We start from the raw sequence: 21331 nt of genomic DNA, 5'->3' as shown, positions 1-21331 counted from the left end.
TTCATTATAAAAATGATAATTTTGTATCAAATTTATTTATGTCCAGGACTATGGTTTGCGATAATATAATGAATGTTATTAATAATGGTATTGTTGGGTATTTGTGATAGTTTTTAGAACTTGTGGGTATAAGTCATGTTTCATGTTTTTCCAAAATAAATTTGGGAAATATGTTTTGAAAACTGATGTCCAAACACATTTTCATCTTCAAACCAAACTTCACCCAAATCAGATTTTTCAGAACAAATTCGGAAATCTATGGCCAAACGCTAGCTAACTACAAAGTCCATGGTAATACGCTCCCACTTCCATTCCGGAATTTCAAGTTTCTGAAGCAATCTGCCCGGTCTGTGATGCTCGTATTTCACCTGTTGACAATTTAAACACCGAGCTACAAACCCTACTATATATTTCTTCATTTTTCTCTACCAATTGTGCTTCCTCAAGTCTTGGTACATCTTAGCGGCACCCGAAAGAATGGAATACAGCAAACTGTGGGCTTCTTCAAGAATCAACTCACGCAGTCCATCTACATTTGGCACACAAATACGACCCTGAATTTTCAATATCCCATCATCTCTAATAGTAACATTCTTGGCATTACCGCACTGAACTATGTCCTTCAGGACAAGCAAATAGGAATCATCATACTGGTGCTCTCTGATGCGGTCATATAAGGAAGACCGTGAAATCACACAGGCTAGAACCCGACTGGGATCCGAAATATCTAATCTCATGAACTGATTAGCCAAGGTCTGAACATCAACTGGAAAAGGCCTTTCACCAACATAAATGAATTCAAGGCTACCCATACTCACTGCCTTTCTACTCAAGGTATCGGCCACCACATTGGTCTTCCCTGGATGATACAAAATAGTAATATCACAATCCTTCAGTAGCTCCAACCATCTATGCTGCCTCAAGTTCAGATTTTTCTATTTGAATAAGTGCCGAAGACTCCGATGATCTGTAAATACCTCACAAGACACACCATAGAGATAGTGTCTCCAAATCTTCAATGCATGAACAATGTCTGCCAATTCTAAATCATAGACAAGGGAGTTCTTTTCATGTGGCTTTAACTGGCGTGAAGCATAAGCAATCACTCTACCCTCCTACATTAAGACACACCCAATACTAATTCGAGAAGCATCACAATACACTGTATAAGAGCCTGAAGCTGAAGGCAAAACTAGAACTGGAGTTGTGGTCAAGACAGTCTTGAGCTTTTGAAAGCTCTCTTCACACTCGTCTGAACACCTGAATTGAGCACCTTTCTAGGTCAATTTAGTCAAGGGCGATACAATAGACGAGAAGCCCTCCACAAAGCGACGATAATACCCAGCCAAGCCAAGAAAACTCCGAATCTCAGTAGCTGAAGATGGCCTGTACCAACTCTGAACTGCCTCTGTTTTCTTCGGATCCACCTTAATCTCTTCACTGGACACTATGTATCCTAAGAATACCACTGAACTAAGTCAGATTTCACACTTAGATAATTTGGCATAAAGTTTCTCTTCCTCTGTAGTACAATACTCAAATGTTGTGCATGTTCCTCCTGGGTACGTGAGTATACCAGGATATCATCAATAAATACTATGACAAATAAATCAAGATATGGCTGAAATACATAATTCATCAAGTGCATAAATGCTACCGGGGCGTTGGTCAGCGCAAAAGACATCAAGAGAAATTCATAGTGGCCATAACGAGTTCTGAATGTTGTCTTTAGAATATACGAATCCCGAATTTTCAACTAGTGATACCCGGATCTCAAATTAATTTCGGAGAATACCCTCGTTCCCTGAAGCTGATCAAATAAATCATCAATACGCGGCAAAGGATATTTATTCTTGAATGTAACTTTGTTCAACTACCTGTAATCGATGCACATCCGCATAGTGCCATCTTTCTTTTTCACAAATAGAACCGGTGCACCCCAAGGTGACACACTAGGCCTCGTAACCCCCTTATCTAGGAGTTCCTGAAATTGCTCTTTCAGTTCTTTCAACTCAGTTAGTGCCATACGATACAGAGGAATAGAAATGGGCTGAGTGCCCAACACCAAGTCAATACCGAAATCAATATCTCTGTCGGGTGGCATACCCGGCAGGTCTGCAGGAAATATATCCGAAAAATCCCGTACTACCAGTACTGAATCAATAGTAGGAGTATCTGCCTCAGCATCTCTCACAAAGGCCAAATATGACAAACACCCCTTCCTAACCACACGTTGAGCCTTCAAGTAAGAAATTACCCTGCTGGGAACATAATCTGGAGAACCTCTCCACTCGACCTTCGACAATTCCGGTATCGTCAACGTCACCGTTTTTGCGTGATAGTCCAGAATAGCATGACATGAAGACAACCAGTTCATACCCAAAATTACATTAAAATCAGCCATACTAAGCAGTAAGAGATCAACTCTAGTCTCCAGTCCCCTAATCGTTAGCACACACGACTGATACATACGCTCTACAATAATAGTATCGCCCACCGGCGTAGATACACGAACATGTGAAACTAAAGACTCGCGAGGTATATTAAGATAATGAGTAAAATATGATGAAACATACAAATATGTGGAACCAGGGTCAAATAATATAGAAGCTTCCCTGTGGCACACTGAGACAATACATGTGATCACTGTATCTAAAGCAACGACATCTGGCATGGCAGGAAAATCATAGAATTGGGCCTGACCGCCACCTGATCGGCCTCCCCATCTTGGGCGACCCCTAGCTGACTGAGCGGGTGGTGGAGCAACTGGTGCAGAAGTAGTAGCCCGACTCCTATGCTTAACTAGACCTCGCGAAAGGCGGGGACATAATTTCCTCACATGACCCAGCTCTCCACACTCATAGTAATCCCTCTCGAAAAATGGTGGCGAGTTCTGAGGCGGACCTTGAGAACCAGAATAACTACCAAAAGAACCTGGTACAGATGAACCCTGAACTGAAGGAGAACGGTGCATACTTTGGGCTGGCAGGGCACTGAGAGATGACTGACCCTGATAAGAAATGTATGAACCATGGTGAACTGGATGACCCATCTGAGCGTGCCTGTACGAACGACCCCTGTTGTGTAAGACTGCCTTTCAGAAGGTACCCTACCAGAACCACCCAAACCTCGAGGCCTTTTGGCCTCCATCTCACCACGCTCCTCACTACAGACCACCTCTATCTACCGAGCAATGTCAACCACCTCGTCAAAAGTGGCACCAGATACCCTCTCCCTAGTCATAAGTAACCGCAACTGATATGTGAGGCCATCAATGAACCTCTTAATCCTCTCCCTATCAGTGGGAACCAACCAAACTGTGTGACGAGCCAACTTAGAAAACATCATCTCGTACTGGGTCACAAACATGCCATCCTGCCAAAGCTGCTCAAACTGCCTGCGCATCTCCACCCTGTGAGACTGCGGCACGAATTCTCCAAAAAGCGAACAGAGAACTCCTACCATGTAAGTGGTGCTGCACCGGCCGACTTGTGCCTCTCATAAGCCTCCCACCATCTGAAGGCATCCCTAGAAAATTAAAAAGTAGTGAATGAGACCCCACTAGTCTCCAGAATACCCATTGTCCGAACTATCCGCTGGCACTTACCCAAAAAAACTTGAGCATCTTCGGATTCAGCACCGCTAAATGATAGAGGTCGAAGCCTCCCAAATCTCTCAAGTCTCCTCTACCCATCATCTTCCATAACGGGGACTACCGGGGCCTGAGCAGTTGCAGCCGACTGGCCTAGTAGGGCCCTTAGTGTCTGAAGGCCCTGCACTACCTGCTCTGGAGTACGGGCAACAGGGGTATGAGTACCTCCCCCGGCCTAAGAAGTGGCTGGTGCGGCCTGAGATAAAACAACCTGAGCAAGGCCAGTGCAAACTATCAATATCTAGGCGAAAGCCTCCTGAAGGCCTGGAATCACAATGGGCACAGCTGATGCATGAGCTGGTCCTGTCGGCTCAGCTATATCTGGAATCTGATCCTGAGCTGGAGTAACTGGTAATGCTATAGGTGCTGCTTCAACTGCAGTACGAGCTACACCTCGACCTCTACCTCAGCCCCTGCCTCTACCACGACCCCGACCTCTCGCGTCCCTAACTAGTGACCGTCTGATCCGGTAGTATGTATCCTCACCATCTGTGTGAGAATAGAATAACAGAAATTTAGTTTTCGAAATCAACAAATTCGTACGATAGAATACAAGAAAGTGAAGTATTTCCTAAGGGTTCGACAGCCTCTCAAAGGTAAGTACAGACATCTCCGTACCGATCCGCAAGCCTCTACTAAACCTGCTCCTGACTTGTGAGACCGATGTAACCTAGGCTCTGATACCAATATGTCACGACCCAAAATCTCACCTGTCGTGATGGTGCCTATCTTAATACTAGGCAAGCCGACAATCTCAATAAGCCACCATATCCATTAAGTTTGAAAACATAATATTTAAATTCAGCGGAAGAAATCTCACAAATAAAGATATAAACACTCCCAAAATCCGGTGTCACTGAGTACATGAGCATCTAATAGAAATACAAAGTCTGACTGATAAAACATTGTCTGAAAGTATAGAACAATACAATAACTGAAGGAAAGAGAGTCAAGGTCAGCGGACACCATACAACTACCTTGATAGTCTCCAACTGATAGCACTCTAAGATCTAACAGTCGCCGTGTCCGAAAGCACCTGGATCTGCACACGAGGTGTAGAGTGTAGTATGAGTACAAACAACTCAATAACTAACAAGACTAACCTCTAGGCTAAAAGTAGTGACGAGCTCCGCTTGTACAGTCCAATATATAATTAATGGTACAAAATGTAGGCATGCTTTCAAGTTCAACAGTCAAACTCAGTACAAGCAAAATAGATCAATACTGCATGATATGAGGAATATTATATCTCAGTGGAAAGACCTCATGTACTACTGGTCACAAAGCATTCGGTCACTCGGTATTGTTTATGGCCAATCCATCCCAGGGATATTCCATCCCGTATATATATACACATCGACTGACAGTCAATCACTCAGTACCGTATAAGGCCAATCCAGCCCTGGGGTAATTTATCCCCAAATATAAATGATACGGAGAAGATCCATGTCCAGGGAAATTCATCACAATATAAATAAGTAAGGCAAGTCCATGCCCTGGGAAGTCCATCCCGAATATGTAATCATCTATGCTCACTATGGGGGGTGCAGACTCCGGAGGGGCTCCTTTAGCCCAAGCATGATATAAAGCCGATATATGGCCTGCTGCAGGCGGGCAGCCCCGATCCATATAATAATAAAGCCCATAAGGCCTACTGTAGGTGGGCTATCCCGTTTCATATAATAATAATATATATAAAGCCAATATGGCCTGCTGCGGCGTGCAACTCGATCCCACAAATATCCTCACAATGGATGAATATGACTAAGTGTGAAATGTATATTTTCTTTTAAAAAACAATTAATTCAACAACACATGACCATGTGGGTCCCAAAATATCAGCACGTAGCCCAATCATGGTCTTTAATACGAGTCTTAACTCAATTTTCCTAACACGGAAAAAATATTCGGATAATAACATGATTCTTTAATTTTACAACTTTACAGAATTTATTCAAGTCACAATTTCTATGGTGCACGTCCACACGCTCGTCAACTATCGTGTGTGTCACCTCCAAACAATTTATATAACACCAAATTCAGGGATTCATACCCTCAGAAATAAGTTTAGAAGTGTTACTTACCTCAAGCCGTGCAATTCTTTACTCTGCAATGCCTTTGCCTCGCATATCGGCCTTCAAACGACTCGAATCTAGTCATAAATAATTCGATTTAGTCAAAACAAATTATAGGAATTAATTCTATATGAAAATATAGATTTCCCATCAAAATCCAAAATTTCATCCAAAATTTGCCTGTGGGGCTCACATCTCGTAACACGATAAAAGTTATAAAATCCGAAAGCCCATTCAACCACGAGTCTAACCATACCAATTTTACCAAATTCCGACATTAACTCGACCTCCAAATCCTCAAATCTTTTTTTCAAATCCCTAGGTCCAAATCCTCTATTTACACCTCAAAATCATGTAATCTAGTCGGATTATTCAATGATAATTCAATATTATGGAGTAGAAATGATCACAAGTGACTTGCCTCAAGATTTCCCGTGATTTCTTGCTCAAAATTCTCCCCAAGCCGTGTTCTTTCATCCAAAAATGTTGAAATGAACAAAAGAAAACTGCTCAATAAAACACTATTCAGTTCGCTAAAAGCCCAATTCCCGTCACTAAAAGTGCCAAATCTGGTTGCTAAAGGTGCGCACAAGAACCTGTTGCACCAACAATAGTTATTTTCACTGAAAAGGCTTTAACTCCATCATACGAATTCGGAATTCTACGATTCTTTTTCCTATGAGTCACAAATAATAATACGAACCTAGTCCTTTAATCGAAACTTAATTCGGAGCTCATTTTCTCAATGCGATACCAATTTTGCTCGTTAAACAATTAACTCATGTTTTGCGCTAAAAACCCAATCGCGACTTGATGAAATTAGACCAAACTTTTCAGATCATTCCTATAATTATTATCAAACTCCCGGATGTCTCGAAATCAAATTTCGATCTCTAGAACTAAAAAATACACCTTTGGATCATTACATGTTTATGTTGAAAACGTCAAACTCTTCCAAAACTCATTCGAAACTCATCCGAGCCCCATGGGACCCCAACCAAGTATACTAACAAGTCCCATAATATGAGACAAACTTAGTTGATACCTCAAATTATATTGAACAACCCCAATTCATGCCTATTCAAAACTAACAAATTCCAAATTCTACATTCGATGCCGAAACCTATCAAATCAACTCCGATTGACTTAACATTTTGCACACAAGTCATAAATGACATAACGGAGTTGTTACAATTTCCATAATCGGATTTCGATTCCGATATCAAAAAGTCAACTCCTCGGTCAAACTTCCAAACTTAAATTTTCTATTTTCGTCATTTCAAGTTTAATTTAGCTACGGACCTCATAATAAATATCCCGACACACTCCTAAGTCCGAAATCACCATACAGAGCTATTGAAATCATCAAAATTATATTCTAGGGGTCGTCTACACATAAGTCAACATCCGGTCAACCTTTTCAACTTTAGTTTTCATCTTGAAGACTAAGTGGGCGTTTGGACATAAGAATTATAAAATTCCAAAAAGAAAATGAAAAAAAATTTCAAGTGAAAATGGTATTTGAAAATTAGAGTTGTGTTTGGACATGAATATAATTTTGGGTTATTTTTGAAGTTTTGTGAGTGATCTGAATGAAAATTTTAAAAAACATCTTTTTGGAGTTCTTCAAATTTTCAAAAAGTTCCAAAATGCATCTTCAAATGAAAATTGAAAATTTATGACCACGCTAATTTCGAAAAAAGTGAATTTTTTTTGAAAACAAAGTAAAACATTTCTTATGTCCAAATGGGCTTTAAGTGTCTCAATTCATTTCAAAACCTCACTGGACCCGAATCACTTACCCTGGCAAGTCATATATCAATTGTAATGTATAAATTGAGCAGCAAATAGGGGAACGGGGTTGTAATACTCAAAACGACCGGCCAGGTCATTACAAGTAACCTTTCATAACTAATTTTAACACTAACGAGTCCGCACCTGAGTGATTTCCACAGACTCTTTCGTGAACTTCTCTCATAATGTAATTGGCCTCGGAGGCTCCTACACATCGGGCCAACGGGCCTTGGAAAGACTTTCTATACAACTGGCCTCCCTAGCAACTGTAGCGAGCTGCTTTGGTGCGGAGTGCCCGGGATGCCTTCGGGTCCTCGGGCAGTTTGCCATGCTCGAGGTAGTCGATTGATTTATTTCTTCAGTCCCAGACCAAGTTGGTTGTGTTTACTTTATAATAGCCATCCACACCCAATACTGAGCGCATGAGATGTATGACTGTATCGGAATCTGATCCCTTAATTTTCGTGGATGAGCCCAGATTGACCAATGCGTCTGCTTCTACGTTTTCTTCTCTCGGGATGTGGGTGATTGACTATTCCCTGAACTGTACGAGCAGAATTTGAAATTTCACCACATACTGTTACATGCGTTCTTCTTCGTGTCGAAGATTCCATATACCTGATTTACCACCGGTTGGGAATCACATTTAATTTCAATGACCTTGGAGTCTAGTCCCCGGGCCAGTTCAAGTCCTGCAATCAAAGACTCATAATCGGCTTCATTGTTAGTCAAGGGAATAATTTTTATGGCCTGCCTCAGGGTTTCTCCCGAGGGCGTAATCAATACCACCCCGAGTCCGGACCCTTTCACATTGGGAGCTCCGTCCATGAATAAGGTCCAAACTCCTGATGTCATTTCCGACACCATCATCGCTTCTTTGATGGCCAAAGGTAGCAATCCGAGACTGAAATCGACTACAAAGTCGGCCAAAACTTGTGATTTGATCGTAGTCCTGTGTTTATACTCGATATCAAATCCATTCATTTTGACTGCCCACTTGGCCAATCGACCTGGCAATTCAGGTTTGTGAAGGATATTCCGTAAGGGAAAGGTTGTCACCACGGCTATCGAGTGGCATTGAAAATAAGGCCTAAGCTTTCGAGCGGCGACTACGAGAGCTAAGGCCAATTTTTTGAGATACGGGTAACGAGTTTTCACATCCGTAAAAATTTTGCTAACATAATAGATAAGAGATTGCGTACCTTCGTCTTCCCAGACTAGAACGACACTTACCACTACCTCTGAGACCACTAAACAAATTAGCAATTGTTCACCTTCCTCCGATTTTGATAGTAACAGAGGGCTTGATAAATACCTTTTCAGGTCTTTTAGGGCCCGTTGGCATTCCAGAGTCTATTCGAAGTTGTTCTTCTTCAGAAGTGAGAAGAAGTGATGGCATTTTTACGAAGACCGGGAAATAAACCTACTTAGAGCAGCCAGTCTTCCAGTTAACCTTTAAACTTCTTTCACGTTTGTTAGCTGGTCGGGAATGTCCTTGATGGCTTTATTTTTATCGGGATTGACTTCGATCCCCTTTGTGATACCAGGAAACCCATAAATTTATCGGAGCTGACTCTAAATGCACGCTTTTCGGGGTTAAGTTTCATGTTGTGCTTCCTTAGGATGCCAAAGGTTTCTTAGAGGTATTTCAGATGGTCACTTACGTTCAAAGACCTAACCGGCATATCATCTGTGTAAACTTCCATTGTTTTCCCTATTTACTTTTCCAACATTTTGTTTACGAGCCTTTGATAACTGGCCCCAACATTCTTAAGCCCGATGGATATCACATTGTAGCAATATGTGCCAAAGTTTGTTATGAACGAAGTCTTTTCCTAATCCTCCAGGTTCATTTCGATTTGGTTGTACCTGGAATAAGCATCTAGGAAACTCATCAACTCGTGCCTGGCAGTTACATCAATCATTTGATCAATGTTTGGCAATGAGAATGAGTCTTTTGGGCACGCCTTATTTAGATCCTTATAATCTATGCACATGCGGAATTTATTATTCTTTTTTAGCACTACTGCTATGTTAGTTAGCCATTCGGGATACTTTAACTCCTGGATTGAACTGATGTCAAGCAATAGAGTTACCTCTTATTTGACAAACCTGTTTCTGACCTCGGCAATTGGGCGTTTCTTTTGCCTTATCGGAGGGATGTTGGGGTCCAGGCTTAACTTGTGCACGACCACTCTAGTGGAATACCTGTCACATCTGCATGCGACCACTGATCTAGTCCAATTTCACTCCTTTATTTGAGGATATGAAAACAGTCGATGCAATAATAATACCTAACAGAGTCGAGCTCGAATTCCACAGGGAGCAATGTGAATCGGTGTTAGTAGTATATATCTTAACGCGTGAGTTTATATATCTTAATTTGATCTTTCGCAATATTAGGTTTTGTTTGAAAATCTAAGTTAGACTACAGTTGTGATTTAAAGAATGAAACTAGGAAATTGTTTTTGGTTATTTTTCAAATGATAAAAAGACCTAGGGATATGACCTTCACCTAGATGTTCGCTTAATGGATTGTAAACTTTAAAGCTTGTTATATTGGTCGGGGTATATTATAGCTATCAACACTCAGGTACCCACTCAATACCTCTCGGTCAGAGAGTGATTTTGCCCAATTTGGCTTTATCAAGTCCAAATGGGTATTTGAACAAAGCAGTTGATAATAAACTCAAGTTGGGTTATACTATCTCTAGGTTCAACTCTTTAATTGGGCTTATCTGTCACGCCCCAGACCTGGGGAGGCGTGGCTGGAACCCAGTGCCGTGCTGGCCCGAGCAAACCACTCTGTAACTCATGATCGTTCGACCAAAAATAGAACATACATAGTTCGAGTTAACTAAACTCATTCCTTTTGTAACTATCATGGGCCCACACGGCCACCACTCATAATGTACAACTGTAAGTGAGAAAACATTGTATCAATGAACCATCTTTCTTAAAACATGAATACATATAGGCCGTCAAGGCCTTTGACATATTGTACAAAATAAACATCTGTCTACAAAGCCTCTAAGATTATTTGACATCAAATGGAATAGGGTACCGGCCTACCCATAAGTCTGTAGCAAAACTCTGACACGATGACTCATAGACTCGGCTACACTCCGAATGAGGTGGAGTCTTACCGATCCTTCGATGAATGCTAACCTCGTCTACTATGAGGGCTCGTCAAACTGATTATCTATACCTGCAGGCATGAATGATGCGTCCCCAACAAAAGGACGTCAGTACGAATAATGTATCAAGTATGTAGAACTGAAACATAACAATAAGTCAACATTAATTAAAGACATATAAGAATCAACCTGAATCTCTGAAGTGCCACCGTATATGTCACGCCCCAAAACCGAGGAGCGCAACCGGCGCTCAACCGAGTGAACCCGACCGAGCAAGCCTATTAGATTTCTTCTACCCAAACTCATTCATGAATAAAGAGAATATATGTTTTCCTTAATTAAACAATAAAGTGGTCATGTCTGCAATTACCAATTTCTTACCATAGGTTTTATCATTTTTAAAGTCTCAAATGGACAAGTAATACAACCACAACATAGCATAATTTGTCTTTCCCAGCACCAATACACAACCCACACTATGTCTACGGAGCCTCTATAGATGAAGAAGAGTACAATGATAATGCCGGCAATAAGGCCCCGGCTATACCTCAAACCGAATACACAAAGTACAAAAAAATACATGACCCCGGGATGAAGTGGGGCTCACCAAGTTAGCTGGGAAGAAGGTGTACTGCTATCACTGATCAATATCTCCTGCTGTGGAACCACCTGCATCCATTTAAAGATGCAGCGCCCCCGGCAAAAGGGACGTTAGTACCGTCGAATAGCACTAGTACGTATAACTAAACACCCTCTCAACAATAACAACAATAACAACAACCCAGTATAATCCCACTTGTGGGGTCTGGGGAGGGTAGTGTATACGCAGACCTTACCCCTACCCTGGGGTAGAGAGGCTGTTTCCCATAGACCCTCGGCATCCTTCCCTCCAAGAACTCCCCACCTTGCTCTTGGGGTGACTCGAACTCACAACCTTTTGGTTGGAAGTGGAGGGTGCTTACCATCAGAGCAACCCACCTTGTCTAAACACCCTCTCAATAGAATGACAAATAATACAAACAAGATTATCATAATATCAATGAAAGTCGTAATCAACATCAAACCTCAATTTAAGATCAAGACAGTGTTCAAATTAATTTCCATATCTCACATTGGGAGATTTTTAGTATTGATATACCATTTGTCCACAATGCCAATACCATTATTCACCATACCAATATCACTATTCACAATACCATTATTCACAAAACCAGTACCATTATTCACCATACCAATACCACTATTCACAATACCATTATTCACAAAACCAGTACCATCGCACTCTTAACACGAAGTTCGATCACGACCCGATCGGCTAGGCTATCTCAGTAGAGACATTAACCACAATTACTCTCAATATCAATACCACCATCTTTAACACGGAGTCCGATCACGACCCGATCGTCTAGGCTATCCATTAGGGACATCGACCACAATCACAATTTCAATTACAATTTCCAGCACAATCACCACCATGTGTGCGGCATGGTGTCCGATCACGACCCCGACCGGCTAGGCTGTCTTATTTGAGACATCACCTTTTTATATCAATCATCGCATTTCATAATACTTTCACATATTTTCATTTCATTGGCACTAATGGCCATAATTATAAGATCATTCTTGGCACGTTGGCCATATTCAGTATTTCATGATCACCTTATCAATTTCAAATATCATTATCATCATTAACAATAAATACAACTCAAATCAAGGTGTGTAGTACACATGTGAGCAATTTAGAGTCTAAGGCACATAGAGATATTTCACAAAATTTGGCATAATAACCTTCATTTAAACTTGACTTAAAGTCGAAACATTATTTATGCGCATCCCATATTTTAGCACATCCTCAATTGGTAACATAACATGGATAGAGCATTTGGGATGCTTGTTGAACATATATCTTTTAACCCAATCTTACTCGGAATAGCCAATTTCATAATAAATCACTCGGGACTTACATAATTTACATGAATATCGTGGGATTCAATTCTAAGAGAAGAATTTAGCCAACATACCTCACTTGAGCTTCCTTACACTCTAGATGTTCCGAAATTCTTAGCAACTTCAATATATTGTAGAAATATAACAAATTGAATCAAAATAAGGAAGATGATCATGGTTCTAGATCATTTGAGCATTTTATCAAACACTAGGTGTGCACAAGGTTTCAAGGTCCTTTTATGGAGGATTCCATCATCCCACAACCCAATCTTTATCATGCTTAGTTCAAAAATCTTCCTACACCCCTTGATATCACATGCATGTAAAATAATCAACTCTCATGCCCAAAAATTATCTTGCTAATTACCATTTTCAGATGATTTCGAAAGTAGAGTTTAGGGTGTAGAATCTTACCTCTAGGATGAAGACCTAGTGAGCTTCCCTTCTTAATCTTCCAAAACTTGAGCAAGAATTGAAGAAAATTTATTGAAGAACACCTTCTCACTCTAGGGCACTCTCTCTCACTCTAAAATATCAGATTATGTCTCAAAAATGGCCCAAAGAGTGTATTTAATAAAATAGGGTCGGGTTTTAAAAACCCAAAAATGGAGCTCCGGAACAAGGTATGCGATCGCATAACCGATATGCGGACCACATATCGGTCGCATAATTAGTTACAAAATAGCCAAAAGAACTGTTTGTGTATGCGATCACTATGCGGCCCGCATAACTGTTATGTGGTCGCATAATGCACCGCATAACAGTTATGCGGTCGCATAGTCGACCGCATAGTTGCTTCCAACTGACCCAATTAACTGCCTCACTCTGTGGCCATTATGCGGTCCGTAGAGTAATTCTGCGGTCGCATAATGGACCGCAGAAATATACTTTTTTGCCAAAAAAATTTGCTTTACTTTCCGATGCATTGTTCAACCTAGTTCGGCACCATGAAATATTATATTCTTTGCAAACTTTATCGGGCTTTACACAAAGTACTTCAAATTTTTTTGCTGCTGAAGGGCCTGAAGAAGGAGGTAGAGGCATAGCAGATGCACTATCTGGAGGCACTGCTGAAGTAGATGACACATCAACTGTCTCAACAGCTACCCCGACGGGCTCGTCAGACTGGCCCGCAGTAGTATGGGCTGACCCTTCTTCTTTGAGTTTCCACCATCCATCAAAGAATACCATGAGAAAGGCTTCTTCGCCCGCACCTTTGTGTCAAAATCCCTTGGCTCCACCCCGCATTTGTAAGGTACTCAGTGATAGTGTTGGGATACGGGTAGGAGGTGTCACCTTGCCCGGCGACCACAGACATGTTGGCCAATATCACGTCACCCACATTGATCGGGTACCCGGCCATAATAGAGGCAACTAGCACTGCCCATGGAATTGGAAGATTTGTTTCATTTCGGCACTGGTCTAGTCTGCTACATAAAAATGTCTGCCATCCCTTTGCCTCAAAATTTAGGGTGTTCCGCTGAATAGGAACCCCTGCTATGATACATGCTGGAGGTGACCCCGGAGCTACAAGAATCTCAGCTAGCCACGGGCGAGCTGCATTTCCCAGTGCAAACTTTTCCAGGTATTGTACAGGCTCCAAATCCTCAAACCCTAAATAAGCGTTCAGGGTGCTCTGGTCGAATCTCACCTTCAGATTTCTCACTTTGTTACCTTGGTCCCTTTCTTTATATGCTCCACATTGGCGTAAAATTCCCGGACTAGGTATTCCTTGGCATCTATCACACTCTGGGTGAACCACATCCACCCTTTTCGTTCTCGAAACTATCTCAACACTACTGGGTTGTATTTATGAAGGTCTTTCAAATTGAACTGATGCTCAAGAGTGAGTGATCTTGCCGGCCACCACTCTCGGAAGCTTGTGAAAGTAGCCAGACTAACAAACCTTTCTTCCCAAATCTCTTTCTTCTTCGACCTATCAAGGCCGGTTACTCTTGTATCACCCCCTTCGACCATCATCCATGAGATCATCAACATCTACTGTGGTAGCAGGTGCATCGGGGGCATGTGTGTATGAGGGCTCCGAAGCCTGACTGTTACCTCCCGAACCTTCAGAAGTGCTCTCAAAGGAGGTAGGCTCGTCTTTAAGTTGGTATCTGCCTTGAGGCTGCAGTGGCTGTGATTGCGTAGCAGGCTGTGATTACACTGAGTCGCCCTCCGATGCTTCCCTAGATGGTGCATATGAACTAGATTCGGAGGGATTGAGCTATATTCGTCGGCCTATTGTGTCTTTCTTACTGATTACTCTTTGGAGGGCGAGGGGTAAATTGCTTTTGCCTCTGCCTATGGAAGGTTCACCCCTTTCCTTTGATGTATCACCACGACCACGTGATCTAACCATTTTCTGCAACAAATAACAGCAGGAGTCAGTTCTAATTCAATTACAGATAAACATAAAGTCATAGAACAAAACATGTTTTAGGGTGGGGAAGTGCGGTCGCAGGTCTAGTTGTGCGGACCGCACAACTAAAAAGTGCGGCCGCATCAATGAAACTGCGATCCGCATAATTTTGAGTGCAATCGCAGAATTGAAGTGCAGTCCACACACTTGCAAGTGCGGCCACGCATGAAGCTTTCCAAAAGTGCCAACTCTCTGATGATAGATATTGGCCTGATCTGAAGCCACACACACTTTTCTGCGACCGCGATGAAATTACTACGGTCCACACAATTTTAAGTGCGGCCCGCACAATCTTTCCTCACCAACTGCCCTAATCTATACTTCTGCGGAGCGCACAATTCCTTGTGTGACCGCACATTTCAAAATTCAATCGGGCAGAGTCCTGTAGGTTTTTGATTTATGCACAAATTGGACATGGTGATAGTAACTAAACATGATAATCAAACTACCCACTCCCTAAAAAGCAAGTAAGAGTTAACCCACACAATTTAAACCCTACATGGATATGAAATTGACAAATGTTCTAAACTAACTAACAAATTGTAAATTAAACTAAGAAAATTGAAGAATCCTAGAAATGATTTAAACATACCAGTGATGAAGTAGTGCTAAGAAATGATCACAGATGTGTAATTAGGTGGTAGGTGATTGAATCAGATGTGTGCAAAATGCCTTTTTTTTTATTTCTCAGAGAATGGAAAGTTTCAACAATAGCCTTAGGGTTACTATTTATACACAATGGGTCTAGCTAAGGAATCAAGAGATGAGTGCGGCCGCAGAATTCTTTCTGCGGTCCGCACTCTGTTACCTGGTGTTCCACTTCCTTTTGATGATATGTGGTCCGCAGCTTTAGCTGTACGGGCGCATATTTAGCTGTGCGACCGCAGATTTAGATGTGCGGTCGTAGATTTTGGTGCAGATCACAGAATTCGTTGTAGCGTCCAAAATTGTGCAGTGCACACTTTTTCCATACTTAGCCAATGTTTCTGAGCACAGTTCCTGTAAAGAACACACTTTCCTGCAACACACTTCAAATTCAGTTAGCAAAAAATAAGACCTATCTAAAGAAGAAGAAAAGAAAAAAGAAAAAGAAACATGGGTTGCCTCCCAAGAAGTGCCTGATTTAACGTTGCGGCACGATGCAGAATACCATCACTTCAAAGGAATCACTGCTACCATGTGGCCATCATCAGCTTGCCCCAAATAATGCTTCACCTGGTGACCATTGACTCGGAATACCTCATCATTTTTGTTCTTCAAGTCCAATGCACCAAAAGGTGTCACACCCATAATTTCAAAGGGACCACTCCATTTGGATTTCGCATTTCCGGGAAACATCTTCAATCGTGAGTTGAACAACAAAACAAGATCTCCCATCTTGAACTCCCTATTTCGGATGTTTTTGTCATGAAGGTACTTCATTCTTTCTTTGTACAAGGAAGAACTTGCATATGTATGGTACCGAAATTCATCTAATTCATTCAAATATGCAACCCGCAAGTTAGCAGTTGCATCCTAATCAAGATTTAACTTCTTTAAAGCCCACATGTCCTTATGCTCGAGTTCCACCGGAAGATAACAAGCTTTGCCAAACACCAACCGATATGGAGATATCCTGATAGGAGTTTAAAAGCAGTTTGATATGCCCATAGTGCATCATCAAGCTTATTTGACCAATCCGTCTGGTTAACATTCACTGTTTTGGACAAAATACTCTTTATCTCCCGGTTGAAAACTTCCAATTGACCACTAGATTGAGGGTGATAGGGAGTCGTAACTTTATGAGTGACACCATACTTGCTAAGCAAGGTGTCAATAGCTTTGTTGCAAAAATGTGACCCCCTATCGCTTATGATAACCCGCGGAGTACCAAATCTTTTGAAGATGTTCTTCTTCAAAAATGTCACCACACTTCTTGCTTAATTGTTGGGTAGAGCAATGACCTCAAGCCATTTAGACACATAATCAACCACAACCAAGGTGTAGGTGTTTCCACAAGAACTCACAAAAGGTCCCATAAAGTCAATACCCCACACATCGAAAATATCAATCTCCAATATAGTGGTGAGGGGCATTTCATTTTTCTTTGAGATTCCACCGGCCCTTTGACATTCATCACAACGCTTGACTAGATCACTTGCATCCTTGTAAAGAGTAGGCCAATAGAAACCGCAACTTAGCATTTTGGTCGTCGTTCTTGCTCCAGCATGGTGACCACCATACGACGAAGAATGACAAGCCCCAAGAATTTCAACTTGTTCCTCCTTCGGTACACATCTTCTAATCACTCCATCCGTACAAATTTGGAAAAGGTACGGTTCATCCCAATAAAAGTCTTGACAATCCCGTTTGAGCTTCTTCCTTTAGTTTGAAGAGAACTCATCTGGGGTGATACCACTTACAAGAAAATTTGCTAGATCCGCGAACCATGGCACTTCTTTCATTGAAATGGATAAGAGTTGCTCATCGGGGAAGGAGTCATTGATTTCAAGGCCATCTTGCGGCCTCCCCTCCCCTCCTCTTCCAAATGAGACAAGTTGTCTGCCACTTGGTTTTTACTTCCTTTTTGGTCTTGGATATCTATATCAAACTCTTGCAATAAAAACACCCATCTCATCAACTAGGCTTTGGAATTTTTCTTGCTCATAAGGTAACAAAGTGCGGCATGATCCGTGTGGACAATTACTTTTGCACTAATCAAGTACGGGAGGAACTTCTCAATAGCAAACACAATGGAAATGAGCTCTTTTTTGGTCACAGTGTAATTGACTTAGGCATCATTCATGGTCTTACTAGCATAGTAGACCATATGAAAGATCTTGTTGATACGTTGCCCCAAAACTGCTCCAACCGCTACATCACTAGTATCACACATGAGCTCAAAATGAATGCTCTAATTAGGAGCGGTGATAATGGAAGTAGTTGTCAACTTGAACTTGAGCAATTCAAATGCTCTCATGCAATCATCATTGAAGTGAAATTTAGCATCTTTCTCCAAAAGCTTTCACAAGGGGTTCACCACTTTGGAAAAATCCTTTATGAAACGCATGTAGAACCCCGCATAACCCAAGAAACTTCTCACGCCCTTCACGGATGTTGGAGGTGGAAGTTTAGAAATCGCCTATATTTTTGCTTTGTCGACCTCTATTACCTTCTTTGAAATCTTGTGTCCAAGGACAATACCCTCCTCGACCATGAAATGACATTTCTCCTAATTCAATACCAAGTTTGTTTCTTCATACCTTGCTAATACCTTATCCAAATTTTCCAAGCAATCATCAAAAGAATCCCCGACTACCGAAAAGTCATCCATGAAGACTTCAAGGTAGTCCTCTACCATATCCGTAAAGATCGCCATCATACACCGTTGAAACGTTGTCGGTGCAATGCATAAGCCAAATGGCATCCGCTTGAAAGCGAAAGTGCCATAGGAACAAGTGAAAGTTGTTTTCTCTTGATCTTTCGGGGCAATAAGGATTTGATTGTAGCCCGAATATCCATCTAGAAAGCAATAGAACGCCCGGCCGGCCAACCTATCAAGCATTTGGTCAAGAAAGGGTAATAGGAAATGGTCTTTCCTTGTGACTTTATTTAGCTTATGATAGTCCATACACACTCTCCATCCGGTCATCATTCTTGTTGGAATCAACTCATTCTTATCATTGGTGACCACAATTATGCCCCCTTCTTCGGAACACATTGCACCGGAGAAGTCCACGAACTGTCAGAAATGGGGTAGACAACCCCGGGATCTAACCACTTTATGATCTCCTTTTTTACCACCTCTTGCATGGCTTCATTGAGTCTCCTTTGATGTTCAATGGAGGGATTGGCATATTCCTCCAAATTAATCTTGTGCATGCAAAATACGAAGCTTATTCCCCGAATATCTGCCAAAGTCCACCTAATAGTTTTGTTCCTCTTGTGGAGCACCGCCAATGTAGAGTCAACATGCAAGTTAGTCAAACAAGAGGAAAGAATAACCGGTAAAGTAGAGCAAAGGCCAAGGAATTCATACCTGAGATGTGGAGGTAATAGCTTCAACTCCAAGATAGGAGGCTCTTCGATTGAAGGCTTTGTAGGAGGAGTTTTCATATTCTCAAGATCCAAGGAAATTTTTCGAGGTGCATAATTGTATGACCTCATCCCTTGCAAAGAATTAACACATTCCATGAAGCCATCCATTTCATTATCATTAAAATTGAGCAAAACGGCCTCTAACATGTCACCCACATTAATCGTGGCACTTGTATCATCAATAATCACATTTGTCACCAAGTCCACGAACGAACACACTTCATTGCTATTCGGTTGACTCATAGATTTGCACACGTGGAACACCACATTCTCATCACCCACTCGAAAAGTGAGTTCACCAGCTTTCACATCAACAAGAGCCTTTCCCGTAGTAAGGAAAGATCTACCAAGAATAATCAGCACTCATAGTCCATTTCACAATCAAGAATAACAAAATTCGTCGGGAGAATGAACTTATCAATTCGAACCAATACATCCTCAATCACCCCCAACAGTCTCTTCATTGTACGATTGGCCATTTGTAATCTCACAAATATGGGTCTTGGTTGCCCAATTACCAATGTCTTGAAAACCGAATAGGGCATCAAGTTGATACTCGCCCCAAGGTCACAAAGAGCTTTTGCAAACTCAGAACTTTCAATGGTATAAGGAATTGTAAAAGCACCGGGATCTTCCAACTTTGAAGCCATCGAATACACAATTTCACTCACTTGATGAGTGACTTTGATAGTTTCAAAATTTATCGATCTCTTCTTTGTCACCAAGTCCTTCATAAACTTTGCATATCCGGGCATTTGCTCTAAAGCTTCAACTAATAGCACATTTATAGAGAGACTCTTCATCATATCAATGAACTTCTTGAATTGTTCTCGCCATTTTTCTTGGCAAGCCTTTAAGGATAGGGATGAGGTGGCTTAGGCAATGGTGCCTTAACTTTTTGCACTACCATTTCTGGTATGTCAATCATATGATCCCTAGACGGGTTCAAATCCTCTTGAGTCTCTTCCACCGTGTCATCAGTATCAATCCACACTTCATCATTTGCTTACACAACATTGTTCGGGATCTCCTCTTCTTCTACCACTTGCTCATCATCCACAAGTTGCCTTTGACTTAAGGTAGGTGCATTCCCACCTCTTCCACTTCTTGTAGTAACGGCCATGGCATGCCACATAGTGTTCCCACCCTTCGAGTTCCATACCTTATCACTTGGTAGTGCCCCTTAGGATGAGAATTTAAAGCTTGAGATATTTGACCCATTTGCACTTCTAAGTTACGAATTGATGTATTGTGTGAAGCAAGTTGGGTATCATAATCAGAATTCTTCTCCATCATTTGCTTGAACATATTCTCAATATGACCCATTTCATTATTGGAGGAACTAGGACCATGAGAAGGATAAGGAGGTGGGTTGCTCGATTATTGGTACATCGAGGGACTTTGAAAACCCGACCCCCAATTTCCTTGGTTGTTGTTCCACCCGCATTGGTTGTTGCCTCCCCAATTGCCTTGATTATTATTGTTTTGCCAATTCCCTTGGTTATTGCTTCCACTCCAATTGCCTTGATTATTTCCACTATTTCTATTACCTTGGTTGCTAGAATTCCAATTGCCTTGATTATTCGAATGTCTCCATTGTTGTTGGCTAGGGCCTTGGTAGTTGTTTCTTTGTCCTTGAAAGTTGTTCACATATTGGACCTTTTAATCTTGATCATTGTAAGAATCTCCTTGATCAAATCCACTATCATCTTGCACAAAATTTTCCACTCTTTGTTGCACTTGTGGACTTCTTGTTCTTCTCTTGTTTACCATCATTGCTTCTCTTGTTTACTATCATATTGACTCCCTCCATAGCATTGACTTGCCTCGAGTTTTGCACTTGTTGAAGTTGAGCCTTTGCCAATTGGTTCATGGTGGTTGTCAACTCGGCTATTGCTTGCCCATCGTCATGTAACTCTTTATGAAGAAGAATCACATTTGGATCACCTTGTGGAGCATTGGATCTAGATTGCCATGCCGATGAAGTATCCGCCATATCATCCAAAATATCACACGCCTCTGCATAAGGCGTAGTCATGAAGTTCCCACCGGCAAGTTGATTAACTACACATTGGTTGGTGGTATTAATCTCCCGATAGAAAGTTTGTTGAATCATGTTCTTCATCATATCATTGTTGGGGCACTCTTTCACCACTGTCCTATATCTTTCCCATATCTCGTGTAGTGGTTCACTAGGCTCTTGCTTGAATGCTAGAATTTCATCCCG

The 21331-nt window shown here is 41.5% G+C and overlaps 1 protein-coding gene across 1 annotated transcript; it reads right to left on the bottom strand.

Moving 5' to 3' along the window:
- Positions 1–425: 425 nt before the first annotated feature.
- Positions 426–3052, bottom strand: LOC138903289 (uncharacterized). Its single transcript, XM_070191231.1, has 4 exons — positions 2748–3052; positions 1931–2615; positions 992–1115; positions 426–859 (listed from the first exon to the last, which is right to left on the bottom strand). The coding sequence occupies exons 1-4, from the start codon at positions 3050–3052 to the stop codon at positions 426–428; spliced, it is 1548 nt and encodes a 515-aa protein (XP_070047332.1).
- Positions 3053–21331: the final 18279 nt, after the last annotated feature.

This window comes from Nicotiana tomentosiformis, chromosome 12, assembly GCF_000390325.3.
Source record: "Nicotiana tomentosiformis chromosome 12, ASM39032v3, whole genome shotgun sequence".
NCBI classification, from domain to species: Eukaryota; Viridiplantae; Streptophyta; class Magnoliopsida; order Solanales; family Solanaceae; genus Nicotiana; species Nicotiana tomentosiformis.
This window is presented reverse-complemented; position numbering and strand designations above follow the sequence as displayed.

Bases quoted from the DNA above. Each gene is read 5' to 3' on its own strand.
- LOC138903289 (XM_070191231.1), bottom strand. From the start codon at position 3,052: ATGGGTCATCCAGTTCACCATGGTTCATACATTTCTTATCAGGGTCAG. The intron at 1,116-1,930 runs GTTCTATTTGTG...GTCTTAATGTAG, and splicing joins TGTCACCTTGGGGTGCACCG to GAGGGTAGAGTGATTGCTTA. The intron at 860-991 runs GTGTGTCTTGTG...TGTATCATCCAG, and splicing joins TTGGAGACACTATCTCTATG to GGAAGACCAATGTGGTGGCC.